The sequence below is a fragment of the Anser anser genome (assembly GCF_964211835.1).
Source record: "Anser anser genome assembly, chromosome: 4".
Taxonomy (NCBI): Eukaryota; Metazoa; Chordata; class Aves; order Anseriformes; family Anatidae; genus Anser; species Anser anser.
The window spans coordinates 48,162,245-48,178,659 of NC_139724.1; the positions used below are offsets into that span (position 1 = coordinate 48,162,245).

The 16,415-nt window shown below is 37.9% G+C and overlaps 1 protein-coding gene across 3 annotated transcripts in view; it reads right to left on the bottom strand.

Annotated features, from left to right (window-relative positions):
* BMP2K (BMP2 inducible kinase) overlaps nucleotides 1-16,415 on the bottom strand; it is a 105,467-nt gene that overhangs the window by 9,799 nt on the left and 79,253 nt on the right. For 2 of the 3 annotated variants that reach the window (XM_083836052.1, XM_083836050.1), the window contains exons 12-15: nucleotides 15,617-15,712; nucleotides 14,812-14,999; nucleotides 12,764-12,921; nucleotides 8,420-8,533 (exon numbers count right to left, since the gene is read on the bottom strand). In XM_083836052.1, coding sequence (XP_083692178.1) covers nucleotides 8,420-8,533; nucleotides 12,764-12,921; nucleotides 14,812-14,999; nucleotides 15,617-15,712 — 556 coding nt within the window. The remainder of the gene's footprint in view (nucleotides 1-8,419; nucleotides 8,534-12,763; nucleotides 12,922-14,811; nucleotides 15,000-15,616; nucleotides 15,713-16,415) is intronic. The other variant, XM_083836051.1, reaches the window with a different exon arrangement.

Below are 16,415 nucleotides of genomic sequence, written 5' to 3' on the forward strand. Positions count from 1 at the left end.
CCATGAACATAGGACACCGTGCGTGCTTGGTACTAACTTCTTATGTCTCTAGCATCAATCCTGGGAACAAGGGATGTTCCTCATGAAAGCTGTTATTAACAAGCTCCATTCACATTGAACTAGGTTCCTGGCCTTCTAAGCTAATGAAAAGTAACGTTTTCCCATTTAGCGTTTATTTTTGTTTAAAAATTGCTGCAGTTTCATCAACTCAATATGTTCTTAGGATTGAAAAAGCTGAGGGATGGACGTATGCACCACTTCTTCCTCAAAAATCAAAAATAATTCAACCAGCTTATTACCTCTTGTTCTTGTAAAACAAAAAGCAATCATATTTCAGGACATTTCTTCTTTCACAGAGAAATTAGCATACAACTTCCAGGCTAAGTAAGGTTCTCTCTTCCTATGCTTAGATTTAGACCGGAACATTAAGTTTTAGAAGGTCGATTTCTTCTTTTTTTGAAAAGGTATTAATAGCCATTTTCAGCATTCAGCAGCCATTTTGCTCGTTTGCAATTGCACCCAAACTCACAATAGGAGTTTGCAGTAATCTATTTCATGTATGGATTTAAAAACAAGCTGACCAAAATGACTAAAAACATCAGGTGATTAGGGGCTGTGAGCTGTTTCTTGTTTGCTTCTGGTGTCAGATTGCTTCTTATCTACTGTAATTTTAAATGCTACATATTTGCTTTACCACTAAATTAGAATCTGGATTATTTGGCTGCTTGCTCTAGATTTCCCAAAGGTACAGCCTTCACATTGCGCTGTAAAACCCTATATCTCCCAAATCCTGCTGTTGTCAGTATTTACTGGAACACTAATGTTAACATAAATGCAATTAGATTTAAAAGGGAAAAAAAATGAAATATTTCTAGGCTAGATAGCAGCAGCATGTACACAACAAAAAACCCTTAATGTTTGCAAATATCTATGTGAGTTTACACTCTATGCTTAGACCTTTACAGATAATTTACATATGCTGAATACTGTTTAAAAAGTAAAGAGTTTTGGGACAAGAAGGGAACTCATAATGGATCTTGCAAAAAGGATTTAAATACTATTTGTTAATTGTTGCCACAGTTACACTCGCTGGAAGACAAACTGCAAAAGGACATCAGCAGGACAGAAGAGATGATACCAACAGCTGCTGACATGCTGCACAAATAATTTAAGTCACACAATGTCAGGCTCTCAGCACACCTCTCCAGACAAAACATCAGACAGGACTCAACAATGCATTGTCAGACATGGAAAACAGTTTCACAAACCATATTCCATGCGCTGGTACCAACATAGAAAGCATTACAGCATCTGTCAGTAGGCACAACTTAGAACTGTTACTCTTGCTGACAATACGCAGGTGATTTTGGGAGTCAATCTAGTCTTCAGGGAATCTATATTAGCATCCTAAATCTCCTTGAATCTAATAACTACAATCCCTAGAAGTAGGATGAAGTCACGAACAATTCATTGAGGGACTGCACTTTCTGGAAACTCCCTTGATAAGCAAATATAAGCAAAGTTCAGTAAATATAGAGACACTGTCTGCTCACAATGCATGAAGTCCACGTCTTGCTTGCATACTTCGGACTCCAAATCACTCAAGTAAAACGATGAGCACATTACTTCCAGACAGATGCAGAGACATCATAGAAGGTGTTTATAGAGCTAGCAGCAGTATTGGAGTCTCAAGTACTGATTAGTTTCAACAACACTTGCTATCTGTCCTGGCACTAGCCAGCTTTGTGGCCTCTTGTTTTTGTAAGGGCAGTAAGGCTCAGCCACCATGCACTGCCCGCAGCTTCAATGTCCTTGTTGAGCCACATTAGGAATGGAGAAGCACAAAGGAAAAGGAAGCGCGAGCCTGCATTTATACAAATCCATCTGCCCACTTGAGAAAACTTAGAAATCCTTTCTAGCCGTACCACCATCACAGCAACAGGCAATTAATTACTTGCCTGGTAGCTCATCAGCTTCACACCCCTCATTTAAATGCCAACAACCTCTGAACAGGCTTTCTCCATTTCTAGGTCTTAAACCCTGAAATTCCTCACATCCACCTTCTCTCTCCTCCCAGTAGGTATCAATGTTAATGCTTTATCACAGCAAGACACTTAATGCATTTTGTACAGAAACAAAATAGGCAGACAGTGACTTTTACAGGGATTAGGAACGCACACGCTACAGTCAGAGCACAACATTATTAAAGTTTCAGGATCAGCACGTATGACCCCACGTGCACAGCCTGAGCAAGAAAGCAAGTAGCTTATGTCAACTGACACTCCTAGCTGCAGCTCCTCCCACTACAGACTTTTCAAGAAAAGCCTTTTAGTTGTGAAATATTTCAGAAGTAGTGACCTGACTGCTCCCACACTTCTGTTTTTCAGGAAGCAGCCAGTATCTTGGTTTCTTCTTCATTTTCTATCAAGGTGATGTAAATAAACAGAGCCACCTGCTCCATGCAGGCTTCAGTTTAAGACACTGCTCTTACACCTTTTCTAGACTGATGCAGCCGAAATTTGAAAATGGTTCTGCACGTGCTTTCTCATCTGCAGTGTCTGTGGCTTACTCCCAATGACAGGGAGAAAATGGCAGCAGACTGATGTCAAAACCAGACCAAAGGAACAAAAATATCTTCCATATAGCTGTCAGTTTTAAACCTAGGATGGGAATGATTTTGTTCTAGTGTTTTCAACAACATTTCAAAATCTTTCACTCCTCAGGAAGTTAGTAAACTAAATAAATACTAAAAGCACTACAAGTAGAAACTTACTGTGCCAAAAGGGAAAAATTCCCGTTAATGACAATTTAATGCTCTGGTCAAATAGATATCAAAAATTAAGTGTTCCGTCATGTTGATTTCATGCAATCTTCTCAAACTGAACTGCTGCAAAGACTGTTCAGATGAATATTTATAGAAAAAGCTGAAAAATGTGGAGTAACATCTGTTTGTAATGTACTGTTCAGATTACTACACTTCTAATCAGGTTTGCATCTTGTAGAAGACAATTGTTCTTCGCTCAAATGCAAGCCAGGTGGAACATCTTTAATCATATAAGAAGATCCCAATCTTCAAGGAAATTTTCTGTTCTGATGTTCTTTTTCTAGACATCCGATTATAAGAGGATGAATTCCCTCTAACAACTGAAGTAATTACATGCCTTCTGCTGGTTCATCATTTTAGGGTATTGCGGGAGTGGCAAAAGAGTGGGGCATAAGGGCTTTTAGCTTTCTTTGAATTGGTAACATACTGCCGCCATCATTCCAGAGCAATTTGCCACATGTCAGGCCCAAGGATTACCCGCGCGCTGCAACTAAATCTGCACTATTTCTTTGACAACAACCAGAGCAGCAGCTGCTGAATACTGTAATGGATTTGCACTGCTTACCACCTTTATTTTCAACAACAACAACAAAAAAGAATAAAACACTTCTGCCTAGCATCTCTTGCTTAGAAATTCTTTTGAATACTTGCACAGTCTGTGTTGAAGCATGTTAAGAAAAAAGGGCGGCCGTGATTGTTCTAAGATTTGACTAGAAAAAAAATAAATCAGTGAAGCATTTTGGAGAGGAAAAAGCACACCACTGGCACAGACTGCACGTACCATTTATTCTTGCCAAGTGTTAATTATTTCAAGCTCCTTTGAAAGTCTTATCGAGAAAAGACATCTGAAGATGATCTTGATACAGGGAAACACCCTGAACGTGCATTCAGCAAATATTAACGATGTCCAAAAGCCATACCGAGGAAAGGTTATGCAATAAAAACATCTGTATTTTCAGGAAGTACAAAAAACAATATGAACCAATTTTAATTGTCAAGTCAACCAAATCTGGAGGACTGCACAAATGCCCAGGCTTGTGCATCTTGGAACAAGAAGCATTAACTGATGACATTAGCTCTTCAGTGTTGTACAAGAAGCTGATGCAAGTTACTTGTGTACTCATGGTTGGTATTTCTTGCTAAATGACAGCATGTTGTGCCTCATTTAAGCTCCAGACTGCACTGTAGTCCAATGGCTCCAATGCTACGGTGTATAAATTCCTTGTGGTTTGAAACCTCGTTAGAAGCAGTATACAAAGTAAGTAACCAAATGGGTAGTCTCTGGCAATTCTTTGTGCTGGAAGAATGCACTTCCCTGGTGCAAAGCAGTGCACAGTAATCATCAGCTACTGCTGCAGAGTCCATTCAGTGACAAGTCCAAAACTCCAGACTGTTTCCATCATAGTGCTACTAGTGTGCAGTTAGCCCGTTTTCTGCCTGATCCATATAGCTGTGACTATGCGAGTTACATACCACACCACAAAATTGCTCTTATTCCAAGACATACACCATAATGACCACATTAATGAGTCTTTGAGTGCAGGAAATCTGGAAGTAAAAAGGAAGACACAGAACCATGCTGCCTTTTATTCCTGGTCTCTGCACAGTGAACACGCATGCAGTGACTGGAAAGGGATTGCCTATATATGTTTGAAGAAACAATAGTTAGTTCATCAAGAACCACCACGCCTACAGCACAAAAGACGAGCTTTACAAATATCCAGTAGGACAATTTACAGACCAGAACTGGAGCTTTATTCCAGTAAGAGGAGCCAGCTCACTGAGGTTCTCCACTGGAGCAAAGCACTTAGTGGACCTAGCTTCAGGTCTGCACTGGGGTGGAAATCCCAGTCAAGGTTTTCCAGCTTCTCCATTCTTTACACAGCTCACTAGCATCATTTTGAGAGTTAGTTCAAATATTTTATTACTTTTGTGAATTCCAGTATTAAACTGAGGGAAGCAAAAGGCAAGGCAATTTAGCCCAGTCTAATCCCAGAAAGAATTAGCACACCAAACCGTACTGCATTCAATATATTTGCTTCTTAGAATTTGATAACTGCAGTAAAGTTACATCTGTTCTGAGTTTCAGAAATGCTCAAGATGTTGATAGAAGACATGACAAGAGATGCTTAACACACAGGTGAACCAAAAGTTTCCATTCCAAAATGCTTACTACATGACCCAGTTTTTCCACTGCAACCATCCATTGATTCAGGCAGTGCATTCAGGAACTATAATCTGTTTTCCACATGCAAGGTGTCTGTCCTCACCAACCACTCAGTGGCTATTCAACTGTGCTTCCTCCCTCTCTTTTTAGTAAAATGCTTGCAATGTTTGTTTTGTTTCTATCAGATTGAGTGGTGGAATTCCTTCTCAACATTTTCTAATCCATTCACCTCAAGTTCTAAGTAATTTCACTGAGGAATAAAATAGTGTGTACAACAAGTTTACATGTGGTACTTCCAAAAACACTTTTAATGGGACAGAAACCAAGTGCGGATAACACTAAGTGCTTCTACAGCATTTTCTTATCAGCCACAATAGAAGGAACCCAACGTGTTTTGGCTAATTTCAGTATCTGTCCTCTGCATAGCCTGCCAAGTGACGCATGTGCTGTTGCTGCCTGTCCATTCCCACCTGAGAAGAATAAGCAGAGGAGCTCTGACAGACAAGCAGCGTGAGACCGTCCACTTCCAGGTTCTCCTTCCCGGTGATCCTTGCAGCAGCAGCAGCCTTAAGTCCACTCTCAGCTCCCCAGGGAAAATCCCAGGGACTCACCACTCACAATGCTGCACAGTCTTTTCCAGGTGAGGTGATGAAGGTTTTAATATTTTAGCCTCTGTACCACCGTTAGCCTTGCATCACCTTCCCAGACACACGTAGATGATAGCACTTGGCTGGAATACCAGCACCTCATATTAAGTTGTTAAGTCAAAAGATGATACATAACCTTTGGCTTCTTTGCAGCTATCTCATAGCAAATAATAGAGATTTAGTCAAATAATTCTTTCAGAAAATCTGTAAACTTCCAAAACACAAAAAATTGTCTGGGTCACTCTAACCAGCTACAGTCCACATACAGTAACTTATATGAACCTGAGACCCATGTCACAACAACAACAACAAGAAAGAGCAGAAACAGACCACAATTCCAACCCAAAGATTAACAGAATAGAACACGTCTTCAATAGCAACTCTCGCTGCTTAATGAAGTCAAATTTTTACTTTGTTTTTAATTTTAAATAATCTGTACTGATAACATTAACATTTCATCTTATCATGGATCAAAAAGTCACAAGTCAGTAGTCAAATCTGGGTGAATAGTGATAAAACACTCCTTATTTGCACTGTAGACATAATACAACAAATAAATGAAACTTTTTCTCTAAACAGATAAAGCCAGCTTGTTCCCCAAATGTTGGAATTGTGTTTGAGATATTAACCATGTTTCACTTCCTATTCAGTCACCTTCCCTCTGATTCCCTGAATGAGATACTCATGAAGATTCTCTCTCAGTTAAATCTCTTATAATTACACAGAACAAGACAGAAAAATAACATTTTACAGCAATGGTAAGAACAACAGAACATACAAATAATAAGGTTGTTTGTCATTTCTTTTCTAGAAAACCCCCACCTAGAAAGAATATATATCTAAGTCAACCTCATTCTTCTTTTCTTAGCTGGCTTACGATATGTGCTTTAAAGACACTTCCAAGAACAATTCTGTGTGGAATTCTACAATTTAGTTTGTAGAAGACATTTTCAGATTTAAACACCTATCAGATCACATTTGTTGGCTAAGCATAATTCACTGTTAACACTGAATTAAGAACACCTTCCTTGAAATCAAGCCCATATGTACTCCAGTTTAAATCCCAGCTCTGAGCCAGTAGAAAAAAGCTATTGAAAAACAAGGATTTTTTTCTTCATTTTTGTTTGTCCGTAACAATCATACATACTAGTTCCAAACCAACTCCAGATTTCTCAAGCAGTGTGTTTTTAGTCCATGACTGAATTTTTGTATTGTTTTGCATGTCAAGAATTAAAGCTCAGATTGAATTTAACCAAGGCAAATTCACATGACATAACATATCGACGCCATTCACTGAAGTCTAAGCTGCATTATAAGTACCTTTAAAACAGCAACAATTAGATTTCAAAGGCCTAAGGTGAGAAAATAAATAAAAGTAACTCCTATACATATGGTTATGAATGTGTGGAAGAGCAAGCACTTGATAGTTGCCACTGAAAGTTAAAGGTAACTGTTATTGTTTATTTGGCATGTGAATTTAGGCTCACCCATAAAACAAACCAACCTCTTTCATGAAGACCGTAGGGTAAATGCTTCCAAACTGACAACTATTGGCAGAGCAAATTCTTCACTTCAGAATTGCTTTCACATTGTATTAAAATAACTGCACTCTAACAACAAGATGACAAAAAACAACCTTGTCCTCACTGAATGAGCAGAATAAAGAGAAACTAAGAAAACAGCAATAGACTTAATAGAATTAATTGTTCCTAAATTAAGAATTAAATCTTTCTGGCAACAGGAGCAGACACCAATACAGAGACTTTGTAGTCTTTTATCCCCCCAACAAACTGCCTTCTACAATACAAAAGCATTACCCTGTTAACTCTTCACTATATATAGTACAAGAGCATTTGTGAGCATTAAACCCTAGCAGATGATCTTTAGGAATGCAAGGTGAAAGCAAAAGTAAACATGGCTGCTAACTCAGGTTGACCCCAAAGTGATTTATTTTAAGGCACTTTACGCTTTTGAAATTAGATAAAAACAGGTAGCAACAGTTATATTAAGGCACCTTTATCCCAACACAAGCAGTCTCATCAAAACATAGGGAAGTGTTTAAGTGGCTCCGTAAGCAGCTGAAACTCTTCTGACCATTAATTCTCACATAGGTTTTACTTTGCCTCAGGTATCAAAATTTTGACTCAAGTACTGATCAGAAAAATGTTAAAACATTAAGTTGCAGGATTATGTAGTTTTACTTTCACAGTCAATGGTCACATACAATGTTATTTTTACTTCCATCCAAGTTAAAAAAAAAAAAACAAACTCAACTAAAACACAGTGAATCCCACCCCCTCCAAATTTACATATGACAAGATGGTATTTCCCTTGTTTTGACCCAACTTTCTCCAAAAACTATTCAATTCAGTGCAGCAAAAGTATACATTCTTAACTTGGCTGGAAAACTGAACTAACGAAACAGAATTATTTAGAAGAAGGCTATAGGAAAGAATCAAAATCTGGTCATAGCAAGTAATTTGCTTTCAGCAGAACTACTGGTTCTACATGAGATTCATACTGCAGTTTTCCAATATATTTTCACTGCCAAGACTACAATGTCTGTACATTGTTCGAGTACCAGGAATTGGATGCAGAGGTATTTTTTTTTTTTACTTAGAGGTAATCAACTTAAAAAAAAAACAACTGTTGAAAACCATCTACTGTAATGAGGCAGCCAACATCTTTTATCTTTCTTTGGTCATTTAACTGGACACACATACTCAACAGATACAGATAGACATATATACATGAGGTAGTGATGTTACAGTTGTAACTTGCCTGGGTGAGAAATGAAAGGAACAGAACCAAAGGGATCTTCGGGAGGATTTTTCTGTGGAGCAGAATGTAGCTCCACATTCTTATCTGAAGATGCTCTCCTGTCCACCAGCCTGTCTGTAAAAAATAAAAATGAAACAGAACAAAAAATAAAATAAAATAAAAATGGCAGGTGTTATGCCAACATAAAAATATCTACTCTTCAGGGTGAGGGAGCTATATACTTGATTTTTACTTTTGTTTTCTTATGTTTTAAAGATTTTCCACATCTTAAATTCATACTTCTTGACCATTCAGGAAAATTCACTTGCACAAACTTTAGTTTGTTTTTTTGGTTTGCTTTGTTTTTTTTCTTTTAATAATACCTCTGCCTAACCAGAAGCATATATTTCCTGACCAAATGCTTAATATGAGGGTATCTTTTACACATTATACGCAGCCTAGGTGCTCAGTAATATAAACAACTAGTCCTCTGTACTTTTCAGTCTTTTAAACCAGAATCATTATCCAAATGCAGCTGAGACTGCAGATACAAGAGAGCTATGATCAGGTACCACTTGCCACAGCTGACCCTTCACGAGTTATTTATCCCATGAACAAGACATACAGCTGTTTCCATTTGAGTGACAGGCCCAAAACTGTTCTCAAGTCAGCTCTCTGGGGACTGTCTCAAGTACCAGAAGCACATCTGCACAAAGAAAACCTCTTAAGTGCTACAGCTCCTCAGTTCCTTCAGACTACACATCCTGGGGGCACAGGCCCAGAGCAGCATGGGCTTTGCATCCACAGGGGTCTTTGCTAAAGCACTGAGATGGTTTTGGGACTAACAACAATCTTTGTGCAGTGTGAAGCGTACTGGAGTATTTGTTCCTGGTGAGAAAGCTGACTGCCCATAGCTCCCAGTTCCACAGAGCATTAAGTGATTACAGGAGCTCCTTCAGTAACAGTCCAAAAACCAGACAAACAGTGTACACAGATACCACAAACTCCATCTTTTGACTACATCAAAGTGCTCCACAATAAGTACTCAGTTCAGAAATCTTCACGCAACTGCTTATTACTTCATACAGCAATGATCATTTTTTTACTATGGAAATCTTCACCAAGTCTAAGCAAAGTATTCTGCTCTAGGAGCTAGATCCCTTTGTAAAGAGAAAGAAATGAATCACCAGAGCAATACCCATCACTAAGTACACCAAACATTAACCTATTATAAATTAAAAAAAATCAAATAGCAAAGGTAGCCTGACAAAAATAGTGACATCTTGATCCTCTGACAAGGGCTGTATATATTCCTGTATTATTGGCATGAGCAACAAATTCAAAAATATTTTAAATTCATGTATAATGCATCAACTCAACAATACAAACCAAGCTTTTGCACATGGAAATAAAGGATTAGCATTCTGAATGCCATACTCAGCACTACGTAACACAACCAAAAAACAGACTTATGCAACATTATACATGAGTTCTACAGGACAGGACAGCCAGTGGATTTAGTAACAGAAAATAAAACAATTTCTTTACCAAACCCAAATCTTCAATTCTCCTTCGTCCAGATGGCAAAATGATTCACAGTAAACTCAAAAACCGAACACAATTACTTGGCAGTAAAACATCAACTTTTTCTCATAAGAGATAACCTAAATCTAAAGAGAATTGAGCATTGATCCTTAAGACACATTTGAGAAAATTCCAGAAAGTATTACACAGTTAGTTTTATAACCACAATCTTTAATTGTACAACAAATCTCTCAATTTCTCATTACCCCAGGTAAATTTGAGCTAGTACAAGTACACAAAAGTCAGCATAAATATTTTGCAGAAGCAGTAACACTGCAAGGGAAGCTAGTAAGAGCGTTGGCACAACTCCTGTAATATCAAAAAAAAGTTAAAAGTACCTTGAAATCTTTTACTTATTTATCTGTGTGCACACAAAAACACAGATTAGAACTAACAACCCCACCAGCTCCACTTAACCTCTAACTGAAATCAAGCCAGAAGCCCTAAGACAATCTCCAGCTCCATCTCATTACGTATAAACAAGCCTGCCACCTAGTGTACTATTGGTCAAGTCAACGATAATGATTTTTGACATTTTCTGTATTCCAGTGACTGAAAAACCCTAGTATTGGTTATTACTGAGCAGAACTATGCTGTTATGTTTACTTTCCTCGTAGAGCATTTGAAAGTATATGATGTATTATCATATCAAGCTCTTGTGTGCATTGATTTATTGTTGCTCAGAGGTAAAGGAAGAGCCAGAAACATGCCTAAATTAGATCTATTCTTTAAAGTGTTTATAGCATTTTAGCACATAGTACAAACATTGGATAACGGAATTAAAGTAGCAGTTAACTGTCCTATCTGCTACAGATTTAATGCTAAAATTAGCAGCATTTAGTTCCAAGTTATTCTTTCTTCTTCTTCTACAAATGCAGTCTAACAGTTCGTATTCAGTTCAGCATTTTGCATATGGAAAGGAGTTACAACGGGACTGCACCGTCATGCTCTCACATTGGTGAGCCAGCTGTGACTGTCAAGAGGCAAGCAGGGACAGCCGGGACCTCTGGACAGCTTTATGACTATCTTAGCCACCCTCTGCTTTGTGTTTGTATGGTTCTGTATCAAATTCTCATAACCCAACTTAAATACAACGTCAGAAGGCCTAACAATGAGGTGTACAGAATGAAATACACATAGCATAAGTGTCCAAGACTGTCATAAAGCTTCCTCATTGAACAGCCTTATAGGAAGCTTATGAGAGCCTACAAGGAAAAGTAAACATCCCATTCTTAAAGCCATGGACTTAAATAACTCTATTATTATAGACTTCCATTAAAATTTGTAAACAATCACACTGTGTAAAACAGAATAGTTAAATTTGGTTATTTTGCTTCATGTCATCCAACAGTTGATACTTTCCCAGCTTACTATAAGCAGCCTATTCAGCTACACCATGCAAACAATTTTTTATACAGCATCTTCCAGCTTTTCTGTAAAGCCACTTCAAATATAACCTTGGTTAATATATTCTTCTCTACTTAAATTTGTTCAAAACACATGGCTTATCCAAACCAAATTAATAAAATTTAACTTAACTATGGTCAGTAATCCATCAGTCAGATAAAGATTCTGGAAATGGGTAACGTTATACTGACCTTTTGATTCAAGCTAACCTACTTCAGATTCAAGGGTTCATCACTTCAAAGTCTTCTAAGGCTTTCTTTGGAACGAGCAAGCCTAACATATTCAATTCTACTACTTTGAAAAATAATTTCAAATTACAAACTTAGACTTGCAAAGAATTTTTACTCTTCAGCTAGTATGTTACCATTTCCTCAAAATGATAGCAAGAATGGTTGTTTTACTGCAGAATGCAAATAAGGCTACATCTGCATCTCAAAAATAGGAGTCTTATGAGATCAACACAGGAAACAAGTGGACACCATCAGCTACCCCTGGAGACTGATACAAATCATACCAACGACGCTCCTTCAGGATGAACGTGTAACATGCACATCTCATTCAGCTACATTTAAGCATCCAGAAATCCAAGAAAAAGACTCAACTGAAAGCACCATTTTTTTTTCCAATTACCTGAAATTCCACTTTACTATCTTTTTAATTGCAATAGACTTGCTGAGAGTATATATGTTTGTTTTGGTTTTTGACATTGTCGCATCTTACAAGTCTTGCAAATAAATCTGATCTTGACAAAACTAGTTTTAGGAAGAGCATCTAATGAACACATGTTAAGTAATAAAAAAAAGGAAGTAACTTCAAGTAAAAACCATTGACATAGCTGACTTCAAGAGAAAAAATTTTATTCAACTATTGCCATATCAGAACAATAAAGCAGCCCTTACATGTAGCCACTCATCAAAAAGGACATTACAAAACATTAACATAATGTAATAGATCATTTTTCTTTCAGGCATTTTCAAAGGACATATCAGACCCACAGAATCTTCTGCTCTCGTGTGCAAGAAAAAAAGCTGAAGAGGAATGAAGCAAGCAGCCAAACTGTTCTGACAACATACCTCTGCTGTTCAGAGCTTTTTGACAATCAAGGTGACGTAAGCAGTGCTTAAGAGCTAAAATATAGCCATTTCTGCAGTATTTCAGCCAGTAACTACCAGTTATAGACAGTGAGCTCCTACTGCACATATTTTCAAAAAGAGAAAGGAAAGAAGACAGGCCCAACTCTGCCCTCAAATGCTCAGAAAGAATTTTCTGTACACAGACCACACGGCCCTTCGATAAGACAGGTGATGGCACTGCTGAGTAACTATGGTACCCTTATTTACTCTGAAGCAAAATAAGCCTTCAAGCGTCCCTTACTTGATCTTAGCAGGTCAAATTCTCTGTCCAGCAGCTCCTCCTCTGTCAACTTGGAAAAATTGTCCTCTCCAAATGGGTTCCAGCCTGACATATCAGGTGGGTTATTGATGCTCTGCTTTGGGTAACTGGTAATTGCCTCAGCATCAGGAATACCTGACCTGTAAAGTCAGTTCATAGAAACAAAAAGTAATGTTATAGGATTGTCTATCTGGGTGAAAATGGATTATATGCTTCATTATGTCAAAATATTATATACAAATAACACATATGCATTAATGGCTTATCTGAAATATATCTGAAAGCTAATTAAAGATAAAATGAATTACTTAGATCATGTGGTTTGACTGCATCATTTCTGTATGCAAACCTTGTACATTTTGTCAATTAATTGTAACAAAAGCACAGAACCTTTTGTCAGAATGATCTGCAAGACTAAGAAATCTATTTCACCTTGTTAATTCCTATACTGTCATAGCAGACAGTCTTGTTCTCTTAAGAAAAAAAAAGAAAACAGCCTATGAAGTATATTCAAAATTTTTATCTACTCTCCTTATTCACTAGGATACTAGAAAACCTTTGATCAGATGCATTTTCCCTTTCAAGCAAGTTTTGGCAAATTAAGTCTACCACTTCTCCAGTTGTCTGAATTGAACTAGAAAAGCAATCAAATAGCAAGTTACTGCGTCTTAAATGGTTCTCCATCTATGCCTAGACGGGCTCTGCAGGCCACACATGCAGCCAAAGCTCCACGACCAACCATCTCTCCAAGGCAAGAGGAAGGGCAAAGGGCTCCCTCCTCTCAGTTCATGTGCTGCCTTCCTACAGGACTACTTGCTCTTTCTACTGAGAGAAGGGCAACACGTAATACATCACAATGCAATGCAATACACGTAGTACGTCAAGAGAAAATAAATCACCCCCTGCTGTAAGATAAGCAGTCATATTTTGGGTTAAAAGATCACCCTTAAGCAATGCAAATTGTTGCTAACTCTCGAGTCATTGATTTGAAGCTTAATAGCAGCCATAAATCTTTAACCATACACACATAAGAATACCATTTACTCTGTCCATAGGCTTGACCAAAGAACGGGTGTTAAGTGGCAGATCTGGACACAAAAGCACAGGCAAATACTCTCTGCTAGGGATTATACTACCTAACTGGTGTGATGAAGCCAAACAATATAGTGTATCAACCCAGCAGGAAAATATTTTGCCTTTTACTCTTTCAACACACAGCCAGAAGAGATTAAAAATGACAGCAGCAGGTGAAACATGCAGGTCTCAATATTAACTGAAAAGCCGTATCAACAAAGACTGCATGCACTACAGACTGCAGGGTTACCATTAAGTGCAAAAGGCTTCTATTTCAAACTAACCTAACTCAGAACATCAGTGAAACTAGGCATGTGATTTATTTTTTTTTTAAGTTGTGAAAAAACTTTTTGTTATTACTTTAATTCCACTTATTGTTTCCAGTGAGAATTCATGAGAAAGTCATTTTTCATTATACTTTATTAAACAAGGGTAAATCCACAGGTTCCTTCAAAGGAACCTTCTCAGTGATATATTCCATCACCGAACAAAGTCAGACCACTGATCAACGGACAGAAGAGTTGGAACCTCTACCAAATCAATCTCAACTATAAAGCCTATCTTAAAGCAGTATCCGCCAAACTGGACTGAAGAACAGGAAATGGTAAAATTAGGGTTTGACATAAGTTTCAAATGCCCACTGCCTCATTAAATATATGCTATGAACACCCAAAGCAAGGTGGTCAGCAGTCAGTTTCCTGTGGAAAGCCCATGGACAAGAAAAAACAGAAGACAAGGTCTTTAATTAAAGTTCTACGAGGCTCATCTATTGATGAGTTGAGTGTCCCTGTCTCCTCACCTACAGTGCCCCAAATATCCATTACCACTAAGCAATTAGTTTTAGCAATTCTTTACTACTGAAACAAGCAACTTGTGCAGAACGGTAGTAGTGCTCATTACAATCAGCAGCATAAGCAATTAGTAATCCTCGGGTACACCTGTGTCAGAATACTTGCCTGTTTGCAGCATAGGGAGAATCTGCCACCATTCCAGCATGCACTGGAAGTGATGCAGGGTAGGAGATTAAGGCTGGTGAGAAGTCTTGTGGAGAACTGATAAATTCAGGAGATTGCGGCTGTTGTGACCGCTGCTGCTGCTGAGCAAGCATCTGCTGCTGTATAAGAGCCTGCTGATATTGCTGCACCTAAATAAGACAATCACCACGTTACTAAAATTCTCATAAGACAACACGAAGCTTTTTGCTAACTAATAATACTGGCCTCACAGCCAAACGCACCAACATCTACCAAACTCCAGAAAAGGCTGGTAGCTTCACCAGAAGCAAGAAACCAATCTGTCCACTAAGTAGGTGAAAAGGAATTGCCTTGTGATTTCTTCCTCTTCCAACATATTGCTTAGCTTTTTATAATTATTGAAAACTACATACATGCACTAAATTAGTTTTCAACATACCATGTTCTTACAAATAAAGAAACAGTTTCACAACAATTTCATTTGACTTCTGAAAATGACCTTATGCCAGTTAGCTTTCTTGCTTTATGAATGCCTTTTATATGTCTAAATTTACACCATGCTGTAGCTGCATCACAAAGAGCATGCAACATTTACATTCTCGTGAAACCACTGAGAAAGTAACTAAAAAGACTTCTCTACTTGAACCAACAGAGGCAATAATAGCCAACATTTTTTTAAATACTTAAAAGTGTACTCGCAAACTTGTGTTGCTGGAACTTCACAACAGACTTATAAACTGAACATATATTTGAAAATTGTGCCATCTACATTCCATTCTTGACATACCATAGCAGGATACTGAGATTGGGAAGGTTGCTGCTGGTACACAGACTGCATCAACAGCTGCTGTTGGACCATCTGCTGGTGCATTGCTTGTTGATACTGTATTTGGAAAAAAGAACAAAATACAGAAGAAAAAAATCACAATCCCCTCATTTAGAATATACAGATATTTAGAAGAAGCATTGATTAAAATATCATCGATGTGTCTCAACCGTGTTCTTCAGTTCAGACACCACATGACCAGGAATCAGCTTATAACTCTGTCAATACATTTTAATGACTCTGTGCTTGGAGGCTTTTCCATTTTTTTTCCCCAGCTAACACTAGCCTGATTAACAAAAAAATTACAATACGTATTTTGCACTGCTTTTTCTAAGGCAAGCCATTTAACACCCCAACTTCTGTAATTTTCAGGAGTACTATATCTCTTTGGAAAGCAATTCAGCTGTGCTTTTTAATAATAACATGACTCAAGAAAAAAAAAATGGAATAGCAAGCAACTTGGACAGACTCTGAAACTTCTCATCTGATCTAGATGCTGTTTGGCTCTTCTTTAGAGTATTTATGCTGTGCAACTTAAACAACCATACTTGACAGTAAGCAAGGTGGACAGCGTTAGGACATTTAGAATCCATGAAAAATATTGGTTGACAAAACTACAAAAAGGAAGCTCTTCATTGACCAACAGAAAGTGAAAACAGCTACAACAGTACTTAGTTGGCCTACACACCAGAAGCATACCATCTACCACAAGCGCAGCATCATCTACATCACTCCTAATATTACTTTCAAGCATGTTCAT